Source organism: Myxine glutinosa, chromosome 6 (genome assembly GCF_964187855.1).
Source record: "Myxine glutinosa chromosome 6, kmMyxGlut1.1, whole genome shotgun sequence".
NCBI lineage: Eukaryota > Metazoa > Chordata > Myxini > Myxiniformes > Myxinidae > Myxine > Myxine glutinosa.
In genome coordinates this window covers 60,869,718-60,895,259 of record NC_136266.1, presented here as the reverse complement: position 1 = coordinate 60,895,259, position 25,542 = coordinate 60,869,718, and the positions used below count along the sequence as shown (strand labels likewise).

General features: G+C 44.1%; 1 protein-coding gene across 2 annotated transcripts in view; it reads left to right on the top strand.

The window, feature by feature from the left end:
• The window catches only part of LOC137429850 (uncharacterized), a 92,458-nt gene that overhangs the window by 57,096 nt on the left and 9,820 nt on the right, over positions 1-25,542 (top strand). The window contains exons 7-11 of one of the 2 annotated variants that reach the window (XM_078779915.1): positions 9,694-9,763; positions 12,564-12,674; positions 18,471-18,626; positions 21,905-21,998; positions 24,374-24,456. In XM_078779915.1, coding sequence (XP_078636041.1) covers positions 9,694-9,763; positions 12,564-12,674; positions 18,471-18,626; positions 21,905-21,998; positions 24,374-24,456 — 514 coding nt within the window. Of the gene's footprint in view, positions 1-9,690; positions 9,764-12,563; positions 12,675-18,470; positions 18,627-21,904; positions 21,999-24,373; positions 24,457-25,542 lie in introns of both variants that reach the window. The other variant, XM_078779914.1, reaches the window with a different exon arrangement.

Sequence of the window (25,542 nt, the reverse complement as noted above, 5' to 3'; positions counted from 1 at the left end):
GGGGCGTGGCCTCACAGGCACTTGCCGGCCTTTGTAATCACCCGGTCAGTGATGTCAGTGGTAGTTGAATGTCCTGTTTCCTGCTACTTTTATTAGTCCCCTACCGGTGTACACCGGAGGGGACTATAGGTTTGCACGCCGTCCCTCCGTCTGTCCGTCTGTCCGTCTGTCAGTCCGTCAGTCTGTCAGTCCGTCACGCAAAGAACAGTTTTCCGGACTTTTTTTCTAAACTCTTAATGCTAATGATTTCAAACTTGGTACATGGTTTCCTCATGATAAGTTACAGATCAAGTTCGAACTTCACGACGTTTCGATCATTTTTGACAAAGTCATGGCACTTTATTTATTCTAGAGTTCTCCTCAAGCCGCACCACGCGCCCTCAGCCTCGTCTCGCGAACGTCAAAAGCGCGACACAGCGCACGCTTTCGGGAGGGGTGGAGCCAAGCTTTGAAAAATATATATACACATCGATCATTGATCGTAAACCGGAAAATATAATAAATTACTGATATTTAGCGACTCGAAAGGTTCTTTATCAACAACGTATTTTCTCGTGCTTCTGCTGACCTGTCTGCAAAGTGTATAAATCGAAGTCCCGAGTGCGAATCACAGGTGAGGCTGTCCTGAGGTAATTAGCGATTGGGAAGGATTCAGAACCTGTGGGTAAATAACCCTTGGTAATTTCCCCAACAGTTTTCCGGACGACAGACTGCCGGTAGGGGACATGTATTGCAGCGCAATACTCAGAATGCTTGTTTAGTGTTATTTTTAGGTGTGGAGTGCATGGCGGGTGTGGTGTGTGTGTTATAACGAACAAAGGAAAAAGGTCAGAGGCATTTTACATACAGGGAATTTACCATTAATCCCTAACTAATTAACATAACCCCACCCCTCGTCATGGGGACAAAGATCTACTCTTACACAGTATCCGGTCTAATGGGTCCCTACTTAGGTACAGGGGGTTCTTCTTCTTCATTGCGACATTCGGAGCATACTTTGCTCTACAATCCTACCTGGACCTAAGGTATTCCATTGCCTACCCCCTCACAAATGTAACAATATATATGCCTTCTCCGAAACTACACACATTATTTTGATGAAACTTGACAACAACCTTCATCACCCATGATGTACTAATGTCTGTTCAAGGCATTTTAAAAAATCAGGGGATTGCCCCCAAAAATAGGTATTTACTTTCATCTCCATTACATATTTTGTAGGTTATCCACACCTACCTGTGGTTCCCTGGTTCTACCAGGTGAGCCCAGGGGCATTGCCTCTATTATTATTTTTTATTACAGGGGGTAGGGGAATACCCGAGACTGATTTGACAAGTTGCCACCTGGACCTGGATGTAGGAGACTGGTTGGTGGTTTTCAGTCCTGGGATTTGCAAGATGGTGTTTTCTGGCATGCCTTAGGATGGACACACACCTATTGCGAGCCTTGTGGATTGAAATAGTTGCCCTCAATTGGGTTTGCGTTCTATGTCGAGAAAGCACGCTACTTCCCCGCAACTTCCTCTCCGCAGGATTCGGTGTACCAGAGCCTCGAGGATGGATATGATAGCTGCAGGTGGTGTTACGTGCTCCTCACCGACCCTCTGGTCACGGTGTACCTCCGAGCCCCAAGAGGAGTCACGGCAGAAAAATGTGTTATTCTGTGTGTCAAAGATCAATGGAGAAGCCACCCCAATTGTTACTCACAAACAAATATTGTATTAAGATCACACAAGAACAAGCATTCTGAGTATTGCGCTGCAATACATGTCCCCTAACGGCAGTCTGTCGTCCGGAAAACTGTTGGGGAAATTACCAAAGTTCAAAGTGCCATAACTTTGTCAAAAATGATCGAAACGTCGTGAAGTTCGAACTTGATCTGTAACCTATCATGAGGAAACCATGTACCAAGTGTGAAATCATTTGCATTAAGAGTTTAGAAATAAAGTCCGGAAAACTGTTCTTTGCGTGACGGACTGACAGACTGACAGACGGAGGGACGGAGTGCAAACCTATAGTCCCCTCCGGTGTACACCGGTAGGGGACTAATAACAGTACACCAACAATAGTATTCAAAAGTACAATCAATATGCCCTATGATGGTACCATCAGTTTTGTAATATATAACTCACTGTGCTCCAAGTGAGTGTAACAATAACATTCCCCAATGTCTCTTATTCCTGGCTTCAAGACGAAGTTGATTCGCTCCAGCGATCGCTAGAACGATGTCCAATCGAGACCAGAATCCCGTGCGGATGGCCAGGGCAGTCACACAGCCGAAGCTGTACAAAGGCGCCCTCAAGGCAACTGGGAAATCCAAAGGCGCCCTACAGGCGACTGAGAGATCACACCCTCGGGTATGGACGAATTAGCCTTCAAAAATCCGCGTCTCACACACGCCCCAGATTGACGTCTGAATGCGGTGAGAATTGTCGAAAAGAAAGGAAACCGCGAGCGAAGCACAAGACCTGCGCGAGTCAAAATGGCCGATGGCCCGGTCTCGTGGCGCAACAGCACGGCGATGATTCTCTCCTGAATCGATAGCAAAACCTGACACGCAGGTTTAATCTGTCACAGCGCTAACCATGCTGTCAGAGGAATCCCTTTCATGGGAACCCCGAAAGTTCACTAGCGACTTTCGTTCGACAACGTTCGCCCCAGACCTTGAAGCGACTCGCTTCTTCTCCGACTTCACTCGCTCCGCCCCTTTTCTCTCCTTCCGCTTCGTCGTCGTCCGGTTCCGGTTTCATTCAAAACATTAACCTTTTTACCTTTTGACAACAATAACCGTCATTTCCCAAAAACCACAATAATAATAAAACATGGAACCAGAAATGTTTCAAGTGGATGAAAACCACAACAACGGAAGTGATGACTCCGTAACACTTCCCCCCCTCAAGAAAGAAAGTTTGAACATAGTGAAAACTTTCTTTGTAGGCAAAACTCTTCCAACAAACAAAAGTAAACTCACCCCCAAATCATCAATTCCCGTGAGCAACAATAATCAATATTTCCCAAAAGTAAAGCAGCAAAACTTCAAACAACCTACAGATATTTCCAAAGTGAGCTCACTCTGGACAAAGCATCAGCAACGACATTGTCCCTGCCCTTTACATTCTCAATTTCCAAGTTGAATTCCTGCAAAGCCAAACTCCATCTCATCAACCTTTAATTTTATTTTTCATTCTTTTGAATGAAGGTTAAGGCGGTGTGATCAAAAATCCAAAGTCAAGCAAATCTATAGCACTTTTTTAGGGAGGCCGAGCTGAGAGCCAGGTTTCATGGTGGTTGGGTGGTGAGGCCTGGAAGTATTCACGACATGGACGCCTTTAGGAACATGGAGTTCACGGTTAATCCGTGTAGGAAAGTTCACGACATGAACGCCTATAGGAACGTGGAGTTCACGGTTAAGCCGTGTAGGAAAGTTCACTACATGGACGCCTTTAGGAACGTGGCGTTCACGGTTAATCCGTGTAGGAATCTTGGCTCGGCTGATCTGCAGCAAGCAGCATTCAGTGCTTCAACTCTTCCTAACTTTCATAATAATCATGGTTGGAACGCTCGTCGCTGTAGTCACGTGAATAGTGGTCTCCTTCTCGGCCACTACCCTGATAATCATCCCTTCGGGAGCTGCCGTAACTCTGGGAACCTCCATAGTAATATCGACTGCGGCCATCACCAAAACTCCCACCCAACTACTACTCCAGCCATAGCCACCCCTGAAACTACCTCCACGTTTTCCTCCTCAGCAGCCCCCTTGACGCCTATGGCCTGCCTTCTCTACTGTTATGGTCTGACCATCCAAATCCTTGCCATTCAAATCCTTTTCTGCATCTTTGGCGTCCTTTGTGTTTTCAAACGTGACAAAGCCAACCCTCTTGACTTTTTCGTCTCCCTGTCTTTTATCAACAGCACTTCCAAAAGCGGTCCATATTTGCCGAAGACAGAGTCGAGAACATCTTCCCTTGTTCTGAAGTTCAGTCCATCTACAAAGAGCTTGTGCAATGCAATATTGCAATATTGCAATATTGCAATGTTGCAATATTGCAATGTTGCAATATTGCAATATTGCAATGCAATATTGCCTCCATTCATGACTCGTGTGTACTGACTCTTAGTTTCAGGGTACTTGACAAGACGCGTCTGTGCCAAGCGTGACGTCAGTACCTTCCTCTTCTCTTCATAGCGCTTCCTACCCATAGCACGAGCCGCGGCACTGGATGGAAAGATACCCGGAATCTCCTGCTCTAACTGCGCGGCATTATTTTCCATACTAGGCTTTTTAATAAACATCGGGTTACCAGAAACTTGACCACCGGCCAAATCATTCCCGATAACAAAAGATACTCCCTCTACAGTAAGAGTGGCTTGTAAACCTACGGTGACCGGTCCTGACACCAAATCAGACTCTAAATGGAGGACATGAAGTGGAGCTTTAACATAGCCACCAACCCCCTGTAAACGAACACTAACACTAGTTGCCGTCTTCTCTGACAATGGCAAAACACCCTCAAGCATCAAAGATTGATGTGCTCCTGTGTCCCTCAATACCCTAACTGGATTCTGGTTCGTTAAGTCTCCATCCAGTGACACAAACCCCTCTGAAATAAATGGTTTGTAACCCTTTTGAACAAGGTCGTTCTGTGATGCCGTAACTTTGGCATGGGAACCTTCACAAGACTCTGTCCTCCAAGGACGATTTCTCACATTTGCCAATGCATTCGGAGTTGTACTAGTCTGACTCCGCTCCTGATTTTTCCTTTCCAGGGCATAGCATTGGGACATTAAATGTCCAGGTTTCTTGCAAAAAGCGCAAGTAGGCCCGGAGGAAAAACTCGTTGTCTGCCTCGAGCCCCCCGGAAGATAAGTCTGTCTTGGAACTGTAGATTTCTGATCCCTAAGAGTCGCGGTATCAAAGTTGTCCTCATAGTCATCTCTCGGCTGCCCCCATGAATATTCGTCCTCCGCACCGGAGGTACCATAACTCCCTTGGCGAACTCTAGGTGGGAAGTTAGGTTTGTGGAACCCCATCCTGTGTGTCAAGGCATAGTCATCTGCCACGGTTTCTGCCTCATACAACTCTGGTACTTTCTTTTCCTCCAGATGTACTTTAATGTCTGCGTGGACACACTGTTTGAATTCCTCCACCAAGATCAATTGTCACATCAGGTTGAAGTCTTTCCCAACCCCCTTCGAATCACACCACCGATCAAACATGGTTTCCTTCATACTGGCAAGCTCCACATGGGTCTCACTCTCCCTTTTCCTGGCATTCCGGAATTTTTGCCGGTAAGCTTCAGGGACCAATTCATAGGCTTTGAGATTGGCTTTCTCCACTTTCTCATAATCTACACATTGGTCAATCGGTAAAGCCGAAAATATATCTTGAGCTTTACCCACCAAAACACTTTGCACTAACATAGTCCAGGACCCCACAGGCCATTTTAGCATTTGAACCACTTTCTCAAAGTGTAAATAAAACTTTGCTACCTCCTTTTCATTGAAGGGTGGAACCAGCCTCACATGTTTACCAACATCCCAGGTGTTCTGACTAGTTGTCGAACCAGCCGGCATGGATGCTACCTCTCCCCGTTCTCCCATTAATTCCAGTTCCTTGAGTTTAATTTCCCGCTGACACTCCATGTCACGTTCCTTTAACTCCCTTTCAACTCTCCTTTCCTCTGCTCTTCTTTCTTCTTCAGCTCTCCTTTTCTCTGCTCTTCCATCCTCGGCTTCTCGTTCCTGTTCTACCCTTTTTTCCTCCAGTTCTCGTTCCTGTTCTACCCTTCTTTCCAAGAGTTCTCTTTCAGCTCTCCTTTCCTCTGCTCTTCTCTCCTCGGCTTTCCATTCCAACTCTTTTAACCTTTCCTGGCTTTGCAGTTGCATCTCCATTTTCCAGAGCCCCCCATCTTCTTTTTCCTCGGGTAACCAATCCAAGGCTACCTCTATCCATGTTCCCTGTCCCACCAGAGATTCTACCACCAATGTCTGCATCTCTGCTTTCTTCATATGAGCTCGGACCTCCAAGTTAAAATGTTTGGCCAATCTCAAGAGTTCCGATCTTTTTAACGCTAGGAACTGTGCCTCATTATGGGACGCCACAAACTTTTCTGCGTCAAACACCATGGTGACTATTAGTTAGCACCTGTTAACCTTCACACAAAAATTTCCAATTTTTTTGAAAAATTTGGGAATGTTAGAAAAATTCCAAATTTGGGAATTCTGGGAATGTTAGGGAATTCTATCCCGGACGAATGTTATTAGGGAATTTAATCCCGGATGAGGCCCCAATTTCTGTTACGTGCTACTCCCCGACCCCCTGGTCACGTTGTACCTCCGAGCCCCGAGAGGAGTCACGGCAGAAAAATGTGTTATTCTGTATGTCAAAGATCAATGGAGAAGCCACCCCAATTGTTACTCACAAACAAATATTGTATTAAGATCACACAAGAATAACAGTACACCAACAATAGTATTCAAAAGTACAATCAATATGCCCTATGATGGTACCATCAGTTTTGTAATATATAACTCACTGTGCTCCAAGTGAGTGTAACAAGAACATTCCCCAATGTCTCTTATTCCCGGCTTCAAGACGAAGTTGATTCGCTCCAGCGATCGCTAGAACGATGTCCAAACGAGACCAGAATCCCGTGCGGATGGCCAGGGCAGTCGCACAGCCGAAGCTGTACAAAGGCGCCCTCAAGGTGACTGGGAAATCCAAAGGCACCCTACAGGCAACTGAGAGATCACACCCTCAGGTATGGACGAATTAGCCTTCAAAAATCCGCGTCACACACACGCCCCAGATCGACGTCTGAATGCGGTGAGAATTGTTGAAAAGAAACGAAACCGCGAGCGAAGCACAAGTCCTGCGCGAGTCAAAATGGCCGACGGCCCGGTCTCGTGGCGCAACAGCACGGCGATGATTCTCTCCTGAATCGATAGCAAAACCTGACACGCAGGTTTAATCTGTCACAGCGCTAACCACGCTGTCATAGGAATCCCTTTCATGGGAACCCCGAAAGTTCACTAGCGACTTTTGTTCGACAACGTTCGCCCCGGACCTTGAAGCGACTCGCTTCTTCTCCGACTTCACTTGTTCCGCCCCTTTTCTCTCCTTCCGCTTCGTCATCGTCCGGTTCCGGTTTCATTCAAAACATTAACCTTTTTACCTTTTGACAACAATAACCGTCATTTCCCACAAACCACAATAATAATAATACATGGAACCAGAAATGTTTCAAGTGGATGAAAACCACAACAACGGAAGTGATGAATCCGTAACAGTGGTATGTGATAAACCGGTGCTGCATAAGGGAAAGTTTCGGCTTTAAAGTATTTCGAGGCAGAATTAATATCAAGTGCGATGGAGATGGTGGAACAATCGTTTTCAAAAGGGGTTTTCTCCTCTCTCGACTGTTCCTTTTTTTTCTGTTGTGTCCTGATCCATTCCGTGTACTAGTACTAACTCTTCCACGAGCCTCAGCTCGACAAAGAGGGGCAGAAGAGGAATGGGATAGATTGGATGGAAATTTGGTCTCCACTCAGTCCAGGAGGGACGATTTGGCAGTTACAGAAATCATTTTCTTGGTTTTGTCTCCCCATCCTCTCCCCCCAACAATAACTATCACATATGGAACGAGCAGGGTGAAATTGATATGGCGAATAATACGTGTGGGGGGCATATATGAAGGATAAGGACATTCAGAGAGGAAAAAATTCTACTACATATGGAATTTCAAAATGAACTCACACCAACATGGAGAAAGTGCTTGATATAATGGATGAACTCAATAGGCCGTTGATGGAGGTATTAAAACCACAGTGGGAAGCAAGGAAAGGCTGACGTTTCGGGTGTTAGCCCTTCATTGGAGCAAAAAGGACCTCTGCAGGGTTAATGCCGAAACGTCAGCTTCTCCCTGCTTCCTGTGGCGATTATCATATCCCGATCAATGTCCTGTTGATTTCATCCATTGTTCTACCTGTCTGCAGATGCAGATCGACGCTGGCCTTCACCAGCAAGACTAGTTCTTCATTCTACTTGGAGGAAGTGCTTACCCGACAACATGTAGATGATGCTCTACAACATGTAGATAATGCTCTTACAACATGTAGATAATGCTCTTACAACATGTAGATAACGCTCTACAACATATAGATAATGCTCTTACAATTTGAAGCTTGTCTACAAATTGTAGTTCAAACTTGCTTCAATCCATGCACCGATCTTGTCGTTATCTTGTAAATACGAGGTGTTTTAAATTCTATTTTATTTTACCTTTTAATAATTTTACGTAAAATCGATATCATTTGGCATGCTCACATGTGTAGAAACGTGTGTCAGTGTTTAACATGAGAATAGCTGCAAATGATCTTGCTCTGCTGCAGGAAGGAATAATATTGTCATGCCCCTGGGGTTAAGACCCCAAGAGGACGAATGGCCGAAACGAGCTTAAACTCCGAGGCGTACTCTGAACCTTGGCGGGATTGTCTTTGGCATGTGCGGGAAGGCTGGAGCCTTATCTAATCGGGAGTACACGCAGGGCTTAATCCGAACCCACAAACACAGAGACGGGACAGCAAAATCCACAATACAAGAAAAGTAAGATTCGACAAATAATGATTTAATGAAAATAAATGCAAATAACAATAAAAGGTGAGGTAAAAACTAAAATTCCTAATTGAGACGTCTCCACTCAGACTTGTATTGGGGAAGAGATAATGAAAGAAAATAAATAATGTTTTGTTAATCGGGAGGTAAGTGGAGGTAAGGCTGTTAAGGCATGCTGGTCGGCGCCTCAAACCACACAAGATGGCGTGGAATCGCGCCAGCCGCCGGCATGAGGCAGGCAGGCAGGATCTTTCTTGGCTAATACGGCTCCGATGGTCTCCCCGGCGCACACAGACGAGCACCCGTCGTCCTCCAACACAAAACAACCAAGCGACAGCTGCGATCAAGACCAGGACCAGAAGAGAAGACTGCGACCGCCTACAACCAAACCTAGGACAAGAGAGACCAAGATGGCGAGACAGCTTTTCTTTTTCCTTCCAGCTCTCAAATGTTCCACGATGACGTCACACTCTGTCCAATCACCGAGCTCTACTCAATCATCCCATTGCGCCTCCACCAATCACGAAGGCCGGGGCGTGGCCTCCTCGTAATGAGTCGTCGGGGGGGCGCAGTCTAATCGCTGTCCGGGAATGTTCGGATGACGTCGGTGGTCGTGAGGCGGGATTTACGTGCCGATCGGCAAATGTGCCGGGTTTGTCGGACCTGGCGGCATGGTGAGCGAATGAGTCCATTTGTTTTTGTTGTTGTTTGGCGGGCTGAGTTTTATAAGAACATTAGGAAACATTACAAGAGGCATTTACACACAGGGGATTTAACCTTACAGACCCTACCTAGATAGCACAACTGCACTCCTCCGTGTGGAGGCACCTTAACACTTAACCGGACATTCGACTCTACTTATGTACATCGAGATGGGATCTTCTTCTTTGCGACACTCGGGGCATGCTAATCCACACATTCTGAACTTTATTTAAGGTATTTCTTCATTTACCTCCACAAACGTAACAATATGTATGAATAAGCTCTAAAATTATCTTTTCATTTACTACAAACAGAAAATGTACAAATCTATGTAAACTTTCTTAAGCCCATCCCTCCCTCCCTCCCCTGTTCCAGCAGAATATTCAAACATCATCCACTTCGTCAGGTTCCAGAAAGTGTGTCCTACAAGCTGGGGATTGCCCACCCGGTATGTAAAGAGACTCCCCTGCCCTCTCCCTTTCCCTTCTTTCTCTGAGGGAGACTGAGAAGGACAAAGGGAAGGACAGGCCACATGATGGTCAGAGGAGAAGGCACAGGTGTGGTGAGAGGTGAAATTGAAGGATGCTCAATCTTTGCAGAGAGTATGGGAAGAGGGGGTTGCACAAGGATGTGTCGGATGCGAGACAAAGATGCAATACAATCATCTTTTCCCTTCTGGCAAAGAATGAATTAAAGTGACGGCTGGATCACTCACTCGGGTGCCAAAGAGTTTTTGACACATTAAAAGCTCAAATCCTCTTGGAAGTTTTTCTGTGTGTTGTGTGTGTCTCACTCACTCACCAATGTAACAAACATTTGACGTTCTCTAAATTCTAAATTAAATGTTGGGGCTGGCAGGATGGCCTACACGTACGCCTAATCACATCTGAGCTGTCTAGCTTGGGTTAGAATCCCAACCCAGCTATAAACCGTCATCCCGGTGTTTCACAGGCAGGGTGATTCCGAAATATGTGTGCGTGCCGTCCCTCGGATGGACGTCAAAAGGCTGTCCTGTCTGCCGCCATTCGTTGGTGGATGTTAAAGATCGAAGAGCGAAGAGAAGGTGAGCTATCACCAACACCGTGAACAAATTCTAAATTTCTGCCCTAACTCCTGCTGGGAAGGCAATGGCAAACCACCCAGTATAACCTTTGCACAGGAAGCTGCTATCGACGGATAATATGGTGCATGAGAAGAAATTTAATTCTGACTTCAGTTACATTTATTTTTATTCATATTTTTAGTGAATTTATTGAACCTCATCTTTCAATATGAAAATCCCAGCTTTTATTCCAAAATTTCCTGTGATTCTCAAAAATTTCCAAACACCTCTTATGACAATGTTTATATATCGCTGCCCACATTGAATTTACTTCCGTCCAAGTTTTATGCATATTTAAAAAGGCCATTGTCTACTTTCTTTCCTTCCTCTTTCTTTGTCACTCACAATAGCCTCAATCTTACTATAATTCACCAAATGTCCGTCTGTCCGTTCGAAGGTACCGCAAAAACGGCTGAACCGATCACAACGATATTTTGGGTGGGTATTCCTTGGACCCCTTGGAGTAAAATAGGCTATATTGTTTTTCCAATATTTTCCCCCAATTTTCCAAGTTTTCCAATTTTTCCAAACACGATGGAATAATATTTACCGATATGAACAGTGATGTGGCTTTTGTTGAAATTATACGTACCAAGAGAGACTAGATCGACTCCTGACGAACTCTTCCGATATAAACGTGCAGCTCCGAAGTAACACGGCAGCGTGTGCAAAGCGACTGAGAAACAGGTGTAGCGGCCGCTTCCGTGTTACAGATTCGACGCGCACTCTTCACACATAAACGTGCGACTGAGAAAGACGTGTAGCGGCCATTTCCGCGGAATTTTTTGCAGAATTTCTTTGCTTTTGCTTTTGCAGAATTCAATCTTTTTTCAAAATAGGCGCCATGTACTGTTTAGATTTTAATAATTTGCGTGTGATTTGATTCAACGGGTGTTTATATGAATCGTTTAAAAATAAAAAAAGCTTTCAATTTCTCATATTTTGCCTTTTCATTTGGGCTTCCCAATGGAAGCCCCGCCCATAGGGCGTGTACGGTTGCTAGTTTTATTAATTTTAATTTTAAAATTTCTGATCAAGAATTCACTGATGGTCAAAATCATTATAAAAACTACCCGCAGCAAAACTATCCTCGAGATGACGTAGCATGTCATGTGGGTAATCAAATCGCCGTTTTTTGTGGGTGGGGCCAATCAGCATAAAAGGGCACCAAAAAAGATTAATATCTTCCTTCCAAGATATTTATTCAAAAAAATAACAACGATTAAGTGTTGAGTGAAGCCATATCTGTTAATTAAACCAAACATGATTTCCTGTGTCTGTGTCCCTTTAAAGTATGGGGAAAAGTCCAGAAACCCCCAGAGCAGACAGGCAGATGGAGAGCAAATCTATAGTCCACTCTGGGTAGAGCCTAATAAGCCATGCAGTTCCCCTAAAAACAAAACCACAACACAACATTCTTCCCTCTAAGTGCCACACACACTTGCACTCAAAGCACAACCTGGGTAGTGCAGCATGGAAGGCATGTAGCTGGATTAGCACACAGCTGGAGCAGAACATGTACGGTGCTGTCTTTTTCTCTCTCTCCCCCAGAGGAAAGTTGGGAAGGTATGCCATGGCATCTCCACTTGGGAGGTGCCCAGAGCTCCTCCCTCTCACGCCCGAAGCTCCTCCCTCTCACGCCCGAAGCTCCTCCCTCTCACCTCGTTCCCACCCGGTTCAACATGAGACACATGACAGGACATCCTTAATCCGTCAAGTCTAAAATGGACAAGGCTCGTCTCTCGTGTGGGCCGTACACCAGACAATTATCCCTAGCATTTGTTGTAAAAAAACACATTCAAAAGTCCGATGACCTACATGAACACGTAATCGTTATTACGTCCATTAACCCTTCCAAATCCAATCCTCTTGCTGGTTTGTTTTATCCTTTTCTCTCTCTATTCCTTTCCTGTCCATTATCCAATTTCTGGTTGTGCCCAATTGTTACCCTGCCACCACATTGTTACCCTGTTACTTCAACCTTACTCTTCCATGAGCCTCACTCTTGTAGACCCCTCTCCCCCCCCCCCCCCCCGAAAAACACAAATGATGCAAAGGCCTTGAATTAGACTATTGACCCCCTTCCCTATAAATGTAACATTATTCTGGTTTAATTTATTGTGTCTGGTGTGTGTGCGCCCTCTAGGTTGCTTCTTGGAAAATATGCTTTCGTGTGGTGCCTGCATACCGAATAAAACATACACGGAATACCTTAACAAACTCTCCAAATGTATAATGTGCCCAACCTGTGATTCTGGTGAGTTTGGGATTTGAGGACATTTTTTGTCAACAATGAATCTAACAAGTTTTCAAGTTTCAAAAGAATGCATGTTTTCTTGAGCAACAGCTCCAAGAGTTCTGTTGATTTGTAGGTTAGACATCTCACCATTGACAAACCCCATGTCACTTTCTACACGAATCTCCATATCTTCATTGAACTTTGTGCGGACATCAACTCACTTTTTCCCCCATAGCACAGTGGCCTTCCTTCTGAAGTGGACATGGCTGTTAACATCTTCAGCAGATGGAGAACATTTCCTAAAAGAGGAACCTAAATGCAATTTTTATTTTTCTGAAAACCATTGAAAATCTTTAATCGGTCTAATTTGAAGGATAGTTTTCTTTGAAAATGTTTTGCCAATCAAAGTGTCGAAAAAAGCCCTAGTGTCGATGCTCGATTTTGCCAGTGACGTCACATTATGAACTCACTTTGATCCAAATGGCAGTTTACGTATAGAAACAGTGCATTCTGAGCTTGGATTCGGATTCCTCCATCATTAACAACTCTGAAGTTTCTCAGTTTGTTGAAATGGATTAGTGGGATTTTGAAGAAACAATTGAAGACAAAATGAGTGACGGAAACACTTTTGTGGGAATTGTAAATCTGTATCGCTTTGAGCCTTGTGTGAGCGAATCAGCCAAATATGGTGTTCGTGAAGATCGCAGTGTTGGTAGTGCAGATGAAAATGCTGGTCCAATGTTCACCACAGATTGGTAGGTTTGTTTTCCCGTTAAATTGATGGTTTATCAAAGATTTTGTAATGATGAATAAAATCATTTATATTTAACTCCAGAAGAAATACAACATGGATACGATGTGAAACGGACTCAACACCTACACCTCCCAGGCACATAGTTGATGGGGGATTGTGGAAAGGGCGGGCGGCGGTTGGTGGGTATTGTGGAGGTGATGGTTGTTGGCAGATTGTGGGGGGTTGGGGGGGTGTGGGGGGGGGGCAGCCTGGAAGGCATGTAGCTGGATCAGCACACAGCTGGAGCAGAACATGTACAGTGCTGTCTTGATGCATATCGGGAGTGGTTGGAGGGGTATAGTGGGGGTGTGGGCTGATCGTGGATATTGTTAGCTCGGGTTGCTGAGCTCTTCAGATGTGTAGGGCAAGGTGGCGGAAATGTTATCCAGCATATCTAGAGAGGTAAGATCGGTTGTCAAAATGCCAACACAGGTGTTTGATTCACCACTCAAATCACCCGTGTCCATATTGTTATGTCTGGGGGGTTGGGGGGTGGGGGGTAGAGGAATATCTAGAGCCCGATAGATCTGTATAGGTAGGTATCCGACTGTCACGATAGGGAATCTACCCTGTAACAAGCGTTACGCCTAGGTCCTCCGTCGGTGAAGTGATGCGAGTTGACAAAGTGGAAGACGCAAGGCGGCCATCTTGGATTTTGATGTGGCGACCCGATTTTCAATAGCCTTCTTCCTTATGCATAGATACACCCACACACCAGATTAGAAGTTAGTAGTTCGTTTAGTTTTCAAGATATTTCGCTCACACGGTTCAGACATATATATATATGGTGGCGGCCATCTTGGATTTTGACGTGGCGACCCAATTTTAAATAGCGTTCCTCCTTATGCCTAGATACACCCACACACCAGATTAGAAGTTGGTACTTCGCTTATTTTTCAAGATATTCCGCTCACAAGGTTCAGACATACATGGCGGTGGCCATCTTGGATTTTGACGTGTCGACCCAATTTTCAATAGCGTTCTTCCTTATGCCTAGATACACTCACACACCAGATTAGAAGTTGGTACTTCGCTTAGCGGTTAGGGTGCCGGCTTGGGATCCTAGGATCCTGGGTTCGAATCCCGGTCGATCGCTGAATTACCGCCAGGGGGTTGACTCAGCCTGTCATCCTTCCGAGGTCGGCAAATTGAGTACCAGCTTGCTGGGATGAATGATCACGGTGTGTACCCCGATTTAGAATAGGCACACCGTATCCCTGCGCATCGTAAGGGCGTGACCAAGGGTTGGCGTCAGGAAGGGCATCCGGCCATAAAAACATTGCCTCAAACAGGGAACCATATTTGTCATGGGGCCCGCAAGGCTAACCCCCACTCTAGCGGGGAAAATGGCCTTAAAACGATCATTCATTCATTCATTTCACTTCGCTTATTTTTCAAGATATTCCGGTCACAAGGTTCAGACATACATGGCGGTGGCCATCTTGGATTTTGATGTGGGTTGCACCCACACACCAAATTAGAATTCGGTCCTTCGCTTACGCACGCACGCACGCACGCACGGACGGACGGAGGGGAAAACCATAGTCCCCCTTTCGCTCCACGGTGCGACGGGGGACAATAAGTTCTATGTCAGCCCGGGTTGTCGGTATAAGCTGTATCGATGTCTCCGCTACGAGGGGGCAGGGCGTGCTAAATAGTGCAGGGATTATGGATAAGATTCCTTTGTTCGTCGTCCCCTCTGTTGTCAAACCTGTGTCCCTTATGGCAAAGCACTCATTTAAACACTTGGATAGGCCCTTTCGTGCAGCATTAAATAATTCCCCTTCCCTTGCAATGACCTTGGAAGAACACAGGCAGGAAGCCAGATCGAGGCACCGCTGGATGGCCGCCGCCAGCCGCACCACCAGCTGGCCTAGCAACATCGCGTGAGACGAGCTGTAACCACGCCACAGGGAACGTGTGATTGGTTGGCGCGGAAGGCGCGAGCCTTGAACCAATCAGCGCGGAAGGCGCGAAACGGTTGAGGAGACGGCGGGAAGCTACGAGGCTCTGGTTGGTGGCGCGCCAAAACTGACGTCACATGAAAACTGACGTCACAAACGTCACATGTCACTGCCAAGTGACAAAAGGACTCGCTGGCGGGATTCTGGACGCTTCGCTCTGGGTATTGAGTCGTGCCGGTCTTTCGCTCTTCGCATATCGATCTTCGCGAAAGACCTTCGTTCCTGGCTCTCGTTGTGCCTCGTGTTGGAGATCGGCTTCGCGGGGAGATCGCTAGCCCAGTTGCTTTTGGTGCTGGAGCGAGGCGTGCCGTGGAGCGAACGGACCTCGTGGGCGGTCGAAAGGAGCCTGGAGTGGGGCGGGTCGCTCGGGCCTGGCGGAGCTTGTGGGCGAGGCGGACTGAGGGAGCCACGTTGGACGAAGGACACATTTCGGACAGATAAGCTTGCACCCACGAACCATTACACGACGAGACATTTCTTTTCGTAATCCATTTTCCTTTGTGGCGTGTTCGAAGTCTGTGTGTGTAATCCCAATTTAGGATCATTATTTATTTCATCGTCACGTTTCATTATATCGGGGTCCGTTTAATAAATCCTTATTTTTGTACATTTTACCTCGGATTCCCGTTTGAGTTCGTTCCCTCTCCAGATAAGCGCCCCCGCTTCTTCTTCATTCTTTCTCCCGTGCTGTGATAGCAAAATCCGTATTTGGTCGTCGCCTCAATTAAAGCCATTTGGTCATTCGCGAGCCCTGGTATTAACCGGAGGGTATTCGCACGACAATATGCTGGTAGCTCAGCAGAGATGGTGTTGCAGTTTCGAGCGACGGTTGTTTCTTCCCCTTAATTGTGGGGGTGACATCCTCTCTCAATCATCGCGGATAACCGCAAGATCTAGCCATCTCTGTTATTTCATAACAGTGCTGTGTAAAACGTTCCGAACACAAAACCGGACATGTTGTAGGCCCGATCCACACTCAGGTATTCTGGACAAACCTTGTCCAATTTGAGGCAACTGTCAGAGCTTTCAGCCATTGGTTTAGCATAAAACCATCTCGGTTTGTGTTACTACAACCATCAAGGACACATCGACAAGGCATATTTACCTCCTCCACCGAAGGTGGTATGTTTTAACCTCTGTCTGTCTGTTTGTGAACAAGATATCTCAAAAAGCTGTGGATGGATTTGGACGAAACTTGGTGGACAGGTTGGGTGTGTAACAAGACCGAGTTGTTTCAATTTTAGTGAAGGTCTAAATATGGATTCAGATACAATAATTATTTAACTTTTAAGTGATTCTTCAACATTTTGAGAGATCGGGCGAAAAGCAGAAATATAACATAAAAGTTGTGGACGAGTTATGATTAAACTAGGTGGACGAGTTGGTTAAGTGACAAGAACAAGCCGATTAGATTTTGGTTCAGGTCCGAATCCAGATCGGGCCTATCAGTGGGATACAAAACATAAACTGTTCTACGTGTTCTAGTTTTCCCCTGTATCACCATTAATTTGGGAATTAAAATGTCATCTTCGCTGCAGTGTTTTTGCCATGGCTACATCTTTCATACTCGGTGCCATCTCCTTACTGTGTGTGTGTGTGTGTGTGTGTGTGTGTGTGTGTGTGTGTGTGTGTGTGTGTGTGTGTGTGTGTGTGTGTGTGTGTGTGTGTGTGTGTGTGTGTGTGTGCGTGCGTGCGCGCGTGTGAATGTCCTACTCCGAGAGAATTTGACCTTGTTAGTTAAAACTTTCAGAGATGAATTAGGGCACCATGAAGTTGTGCCTGTGCAAGTTTCATTTGATTCCATCAAGTTTTGAAAAAACAAGACCGAAAGTCTAACAGCGGTGTAGCCGGGCTTGTTTGATATTTTAGTACAGTTGAAGAGGATAGTATGACCTGGGTGGAGATACCAGTTAGCAAATAATGTAAGTATGAAATTATTTTGAAGTACTCTGAGTCACTTAGCTGTTTTCACCATGGAATTGAAGAAATTGCATTGAGACTCTGGTTTATTCTATATGTTTCAAGTCAACATTGAACCAACCATACACCGCTTCAATCCAGTAACTTTGCAGTCACGACAAAGGGATTGCAGTGTAACGATTATATTTACTATATTATCAATATTAACGTTATTAATATTATTCCGAAAACGATGTTACTGTATGAAGAAACCTGGGCTAAGTTGTCCGAAGCGGCCTGAAGGTGAGGCATGAACTATGAAGGCATGAAGCCTAAGGCTGTGTTGTTCGAAGGCCCATAACGCCTATGCTTTCGATATTTATTGGTCATTTTAACAATCGGTTTGTTTGTGTTTCACAATGAAAAACGTAAAGGTAGAGCATGCAGATTGTGATACATGACAGGTTCAACGATATGTCTGGCCTGAACGGCATAGGAATCAAAATGGCGGTGTGTGGAGTCGGCCATCGTACCACCGTAATGACATTAAATTGCCCGTCATGTGACCAGATCCTCAGCTCTGATTGGTGTACGTTTGAGGGGACATAATACATACATATGGATAGACCACCACTGTTCTAGATGGCTATGCCGTAAAAAGTTGTTTTTTTCCCACTAATCTTGGCATTTCCTTCCTTTGGGTGGAGGATGCAATTGGAATTATCTGAGCTATATAACCATGATGTATTATATATGCACATAAGCAATATGCATGATTTTGCTTCATCTAAATAACCCGGGTTATGTTTTTATTTTTGGGTGCGACCGAGGCAGCGGTCTGTTGCCTATACACCACCCAAATAAAGGGATTTGTTGGAATGAGGTATTGCACGCTTGGAACAAGATCACCCTTAGGGCGAGTACTCTGGTAGTTATTTTAATTCCTGTGAGTGAGAGCAACTTGATATTTATCAGGAAAGAATGAGTGAATCATTGACATTTTGTGATCACCGAGAGTCCTATAGACTCTTCACTTGGTTGTCTGCAGAGTGACAGACCTTTTGGGATGACATTCATAACTGGTATTTTATTTGGTTTTTATAATTAAGCTTGTAATATCAACATTTTGATGACGTTTTTATTCGCATATGCCTCCAGAGAATGGGAAAAGGATTCGGCACCCATGTAGACCTTATCGCAAGACAAGTTGTATCTGCAATGCTGGATGGTTCTGCCCGGAGGAGGACATCGACCGTTGTGAACAATGCACACCACACACAACCTGCCCAGTGGGCAAAGGAGTTAAACAAAAAGGTACAAATTATTATTATTGTTCGATTTATGGTATTTTTGTCATCAAATAACATTTAATCAATAAAGTACAATGCAGGATTTTTTGGAGGCTTGATTTGGGCTGTCCAGAAAGTTCCAAATTGTCACGCTGAAACCCGAGGCCCCACTCCATTTTATTTTGATTACAGCACAATCTATTTTTCACTTACCAAAAGCCTTCATTCACCACGCGCATCCTATTATTATTATTATTATTTTTGTATACAAGATCGAGGCTCGTGAAAGAGCTAACATTAACATATTAACATACTAACATATTTGAATTGATGACCACTGTCAAACGTGTTCAGCATTACCATGTGTTTTGTTCTGAGTGTGATTCGTTATAAATGCAAAAAGACAGGTTATGCGTACATACTTTGTAGACATGTGTAAGGTTGGACACTTTGAGGGTTATGTTCTACAAAGAAGTGAAACATTGACCCATGCACCTGGTATCCCCTCCTATCCCCTCTCTCACATAAATCTTTTATCGAGCGAGCCCACACGTCTGTCCCATCATGTTAGAGACACTAGATTGAGTGAATGAAAGATGAATAGAGTGGACACTAGATCACCAGAGAACCATTTTGCATTTCCTTTCAATTGAGACCAAGGGGAGTCAGGAACATACCTCTTGTGAACCCTAACAACTCAGGACGAGCCAGCCAGCACCAGCCTCGACTTTCAGCATCTGCAGATTGAATTAGAGTTTAGATAAAGCCGTGAGAGAGTCAAAAATCGCGAGCCTTACAAAAGAGGCTAATGAGGCCTCAGAGCTACACTACCGGTCAAAAGTTTTAGAACACCTCAATTTTTTCCAGTTTTTATTGAAATTTAAACAATTCAAGTCCAGTGAATAACCTGACATGGTACAAAGGTAAGCAGTAAACTGCTCGAGGGTAAAAAAAAACGTTTAGGTTAGCAAAAACGGGAAAATAATATAAATTGCACAGCTATATTGTAAAAAAAGGCCTTCTTCAGGGAACAAGTAATGGGTTAACAACTTACAGCTGTTCTGCAGCAATGTAAGTAAATTAAGCCTTGAAAGTTGATGCAAACAATTCCTACAGGTGTCCCAACCTCTGCTGATTACTTGATTACAAACCCCCCTGTCTGTATAAAAGCAGTATTGGAACAGACTGGTATTACACCCTCTGAAGCATTATTTGGACAATATTGCACTGCAGGAAGTAGTACATTGCTATCATAATGGTGAGAAAAAAGGCAATTAACAAAGGAAGACAGACAGACTGCTCACCTTCACTCTTTCATTCCTCTTTTCTCCCGCCTGTGGAACAAACTCCCACACTCCCTTCAATCCCTCTCCTCCCTCCAGGTCTTTAAAACAGCTGTTCACCACCATCTCTTATCTTCCCCCATCCATAACCTTGATCTTTTCTACCCCCACTAATTCACCCCAGATCCATCTTGTTTGAAATTCCAACTTATTTCCTGGAAATCCTGGCAGTGTCCATATGTTTATACCTCTCCCACCCCCCCCCCCCCCCTTCACATGCCTCCCCCCCTTCACATGCCTCCCCCCCTTCACATGCCTCCCCCCCAAAGCCCTCTCCCTCCCACAGATCTCTCGATGTCTCCATGTCTCTCGGTCCCTGCTCTCAAATGTTGTGTTTGTGTCCTTCCCCCTCTCTCCCCATCTTGTCTACCGCTCCCGATGTTATTTGTTTTATGTGTCTGTTTGTCTTTCTGTGTGATTAATGTTCGCTCTTTCACGAGCCTCGATCTTGTATACAAAAAAAAAAAAAAAAAAAAAAAAAAAAAAAAAAAAAAACCATTATAACCCTTAAAAGTGAAGGTCTTTCCTTTGGAGAAATTGCAAAGAAAGCCAAGGTGTCAGAGTACAGTTTCCTACACCATCAAAAGGCACTTGGAAACTGGAGGAAACTGACAGGAAGAGGTCTGGCAGACCCAAAGCCACAACAGAATCAGAAGACAAGTTTCTGAGAGTCAACAGCTTGCGTGATAGGCGGCTCACAGGACAACAGCTTCAAGCACAGCTTAACACTGGTCGAAGTAAGCAAGTCTCAGTTTCAACTATGAAGAGAACACTTCGAGCTGCAGGTTTGACAGGTCGAGTGGCAGTAAGAAAGCCATTGCTAAGATGGATAAATAAGAAAAAGAGGCTTGCCTGGGCCATGAAGCACCCCCAGTGGACAACTGAAGACTGGAAAAAGGTCTTATGGACCGATTAATCAAAATTTGAAATCTTTGGTTCATCATGCAGGGTTTTTGTACGCCGTCGAGTAGGCGAAAGGATGGTTCCTCAGTGTGTGACTCCAACTGTCAAACATGGAGGAGGAAGCGTGATGGTCTGGTGCTCTTTTGCAGGATCCAGAGTCGGTGACTTGCACAGAGTGACTGGCACCCTGAACCAAAAGGGCTACCACAGCATTTTGCAGCACCATGCAATACCCTCTGGTATACGCCTAGTTGGTCAGGGGTTCATCCTACAGCAAGATAATGACCCTAAACACACCTCCAGGCTAGCCCAAAACTACCTTCGAGGAAAAGAACAAGACGGTAGGCTTCAAATCATGGAATGGCCAGCACAGTCTCCAGACTTAAACCTCATCGAGCTGGTTTGGGATGAACTGGACAGAAGGGTGAAAGCAAAGCAACCTACAAGTGCAACATATTTGTGGGAACTTCTGCAACAGTGTTGGGAAGAACTTTCCGAACAATATTCGATTTTCATCGCAGAAAGAATGCCACGAGTGTGTTCGGCGGTTATATCTGTAAAAGATGGCTACTTTGCTGAGTCAAAAATTTAAATTAAATTTTGTTAAACAAATGATTGTGATTTCTTTTTTATCTCCAATTGTTTATTTGTTCTATGCTTCATTTCAGAGTACATTGAGACATTAAACGGCGTAAATTTCAATAAAAACTGCAAAAATTGAGGTGTTCTAAAACTTTCGACCGGTCGTGTATGCGGAGCAAACAAAATGGCGGCGATATGACTTTCAAGCCCTCCCTGAATGGGTGAAGCCCCACCCACCAAGGGATAGACAAACAGACTGGAGGAGAGTATTATAGTGTGTAGATATACAAAGTAGATGAGGTTATGCTTGTGTGGATGCTATCAAAAGTTCGTTCTTGTTTTGGGAACTGAGTTGTGTTATGAAATTGCTTAGAACTCTGCCCAGAACCAGGCATGGAAAGCTTTGACTTGTAAATTTTTGTCATTACAGTTCAGGCTGCTTAACAAATGGTAAATAAATAATTCTTCTCATCAGGCACAAGCTTGAAAGACACAATATGTGAGATCTGCCCTGAAAACTTCTTTTCAAATGTCACCTCTGCTGCTGACACTTGCGTGCGTCATACAAGGTTTGTTTCTGGACTTGTTTAACCCTCCCTTTATGTTAACTTCTGACTTGTAAATTGGGAGTTTACATTATGTTGTGTTCGAGAAAAGGGTCACAGAGTTTAGTCAGCGATTCTGAAAGAATAATGCAGAAGGTCAAAATACCACCATTTTGTATAATACATAAATAACCACTGGCAGATTTGGTGCCACTCGTCGACACCTGGTCTCTCGGCAGCGAATTACGGTATCTGTGAAATATCTTACATAATCCCATGTGCCCTGCCTGATAATAATTCTGGTCGCATCAATTTAACCATTAAATATTCTGGTTTAATCCCCTCCCTCACTATAAAAGTTGTGGTAGTGCACCTTCCCAATCATAATTTATTTAAAAAATAATCTGGTTGCATCCCCTCCCTCACTACAAAAGTTGTGGTCGTGCACCTTCCCAATCCTAATTTATAACAAAAAAAATCTGGTTGCATCCCCTCCCTCACTACAAAAGTTGTGGTCGTGCACCTTCCCAATCCTAATTTATAAAAAAAATAATCTGGTTGCATCCTCTCCCTCACTACAAAAGTTGTGGTCGTGCATTCCCAATCCTAATTTATAAAAAAAAAAATCTGGTTGCATCCCCTCCCTCACTACAAAAGTTGTGGTCGTGCATTCCCAATCCTAATTTATAAAAAAAAAAATCTGGTTGCATCCCCTCCCTCACTACAAAAGTTGTGGTCGTGCACCTTCCCAATCCTAATTTATAAAAAAAATAATCTGGTTGCATCCCCTCCCTCACTACAAAAGTTGTGGTCGTGCACCTTCCCAATCCTAATTTATAAAAAAAAGAATCTGGTTGCATCCCCTCCCTCACTACAAAAGTTGTGGTCGTGCACCTTCCCAATCCTAATTTATAAAAAAAATAATCTGGTTGCATCCCCTCCCTCACTACAAAAGTTGTGGTCGTGCACCTTCCCAATCCTAATTTATAAAAAAAAGAATCTGGTTGCATCCCCTCCCTCACTCCAAAAGTTGTGGTCGTGCACCTTCCCAATCCTAATTTATAAAAAAAAAAATCTGGTTGCATCCCCTCCCTCACTACAAAAGTTGTGATCGTGCACCTTCCCAATCCTAATTTATAAAAAAAATAATCTGGTTGCATCCTCTATTCCTCCTTTTATAGTGTTTGATACAGCTATTAATACTTGCCGTACTTCAAACTTGACTTGAACTACTACGCGTCCATCATCCTCTTTTGTATGCAACACAAGGCTGTGGGGTGGTGGCTGCGCCGCTGATGCACTGCCCTTTGTAAGTTATGGCAGAATTTTGGAGTTTCTTCAGGGTGCCGGTGATAGTTCACCTACTCTTCATAAAGGACACCATAAGGATCTTTAACGTCCACCAACTAATGCCGACACACTGGATGTCCAGTTTAATGTCCATCAAAGGATAGGCACTCATTAATGAATCACCCTACATGTGAAACACTGGGGTGATCGTTTATAGCTGGGTCGGGATTCAAACCAAGGCTAGACGGACAGCTTAAAGGTGAGTGTGTGTACCTTTTCCTGCCAGCCCATACGCATACATCAACCAGACTTTTATCTGGATCATCTCCCCCTAGAGCTTAGACTTGGGAGGAGAAACTCCTTTTTAATCTGGATCTGTAATTGTGAGAAAAATTTGCCCGGACCCGGATCGGCCTGGATGGAGCTCAGATAAGTTTGCCACCTTTTTTAAAGTTAAAAAAAAAAAAAAAATGTAAGTAAAAAAAAAAGAAGTTTGTATATCTTGATGCTATTCATCATTGAAAGCTCAGAAAAATTGGTTTGGTACAGAAATAACACTTTTTCACTTCCAATACGCATTAGTAGTCAGCTACTTAATTTTTGATTTGCAAATGAATTTTCAATGTCAAAATGCAATTAATCTCGCAAAAAAAAAAAAAAAATCCACAAGAGCGATTTACCTCTTGCAGATTTTACAAACACGAGTCGCTGCAGAAGGGAAAAATTTTGAGGGATTAGATTAGAAACTTGGTGCAAACTGGAACAGGTTTCAGTTTCAGGGCGTTTCGTTAATTTTTCAGAGTTGTGCCATGTTTGGACTTGAAAATATCACTTCGGTAGGGGCATGCACTTACTTCAAAGCAATTCTCGCTCTTGTTAAATGTGCTACTCCGTTGAAGCACAAAAATTGATGCAGCGCAAAAATTCCACTTCGACAGCACTTTATTTGTTGCGACAGAAAAATATCCACGTTGACAGCGAAACCCGGCTTGACTTGGAAGGGTAACTCGCCGAGTTATACAAACAATTGGCATACTTTACTATCATAAAACTTGGTCACAAGTGAGTTTATTGGATGTTGCAGTTTGCCATCGTCTATTTCTCTCTAGTTGTGAAGACCTTGGATTAAGCACTATGGAAAACGGCACCCGGGAAACCAACTCTCACTGTGGACAGGCTTCGAGGTCTTCAGGTGAGAGAGCAGCCGTTTTTTGTTTGTTTTAAGTTTGCATAAATCAAACTTTGTGAAAGTTATGGTCCCAAGAAAGTGTATCGTCTCGATAAAAAAAGGATTTCGGATTGAATTTGAAATAAAACCCACTATTTATATGCAGAAGATAACATATTTATTTCAAGTAATACTAGAACGGCACTCAGTAGAGAACATACCTCCGCCTGGTTGGCCATGCCACTCAATGGTGAAGAATCACTTTAAAAATTCTACTAGCCGGATCCGGATCTTCACCAAAATTGAAATGATTCTTCCTTGTCACACACACAACCTGTCCAACAAGTTTCGTCTAAATCCCTCCATAACTTTTTGACATATTCTGCTATGTATCGTTTTTGGCCCTATCTCCCAATGGTGAAGAATCGCTTATAATTAAATAATTCCCATATCCGAATCCATATTCAGATCTTCACCAACATCGAATCGAATCATCCTTGTCAGACACCCAACCGGTCCACCAAGTTTCGTCCAAATCTGTCCACAACTTTTTGAGATATCCTGCTATGTATCGTTTTTGGCCCTATCTCCCAATGGTGAAGAATCGCTTAATAATTAAATAATTCCCATATCCGAATCCATATTCAGATCTTCACCAAAATCGAATCTAATCATCCTTGTCAGACACCCAACCGCTCCACCAAGTTTCGTCCAAATCTGTCCACAACTTTTTGAGATATCCTGCTATGTATCGTTTTTGGCCCGATCTCCCAATGGTGAAGAATCACTTAAAAACTTCTACCAGTCGGATCCGAATCCGGATCTTCAGCAAAATCTAATCATTTCGTTGGTGTCACATTCGCTACATCTCTGCCAAATTTCGTCCGAATCCGTCCACAATTTTTTGAGATATTTTGTTCACAAACGGACAGACAAACAGTGGTGAAAGCATAACCTGCATCCACCTTTGGTGGCGGAGGTGAAAAGACATTTTAAAACATAGTACGTGCTTGAGAGAAACTGAAGCTGATTTGAAAATTGACCAATGTGATTTTAGATCACAAAATTGCGGTTTTCCACATGTTAGGGTCGGGTTGGATAAAGGTTGCT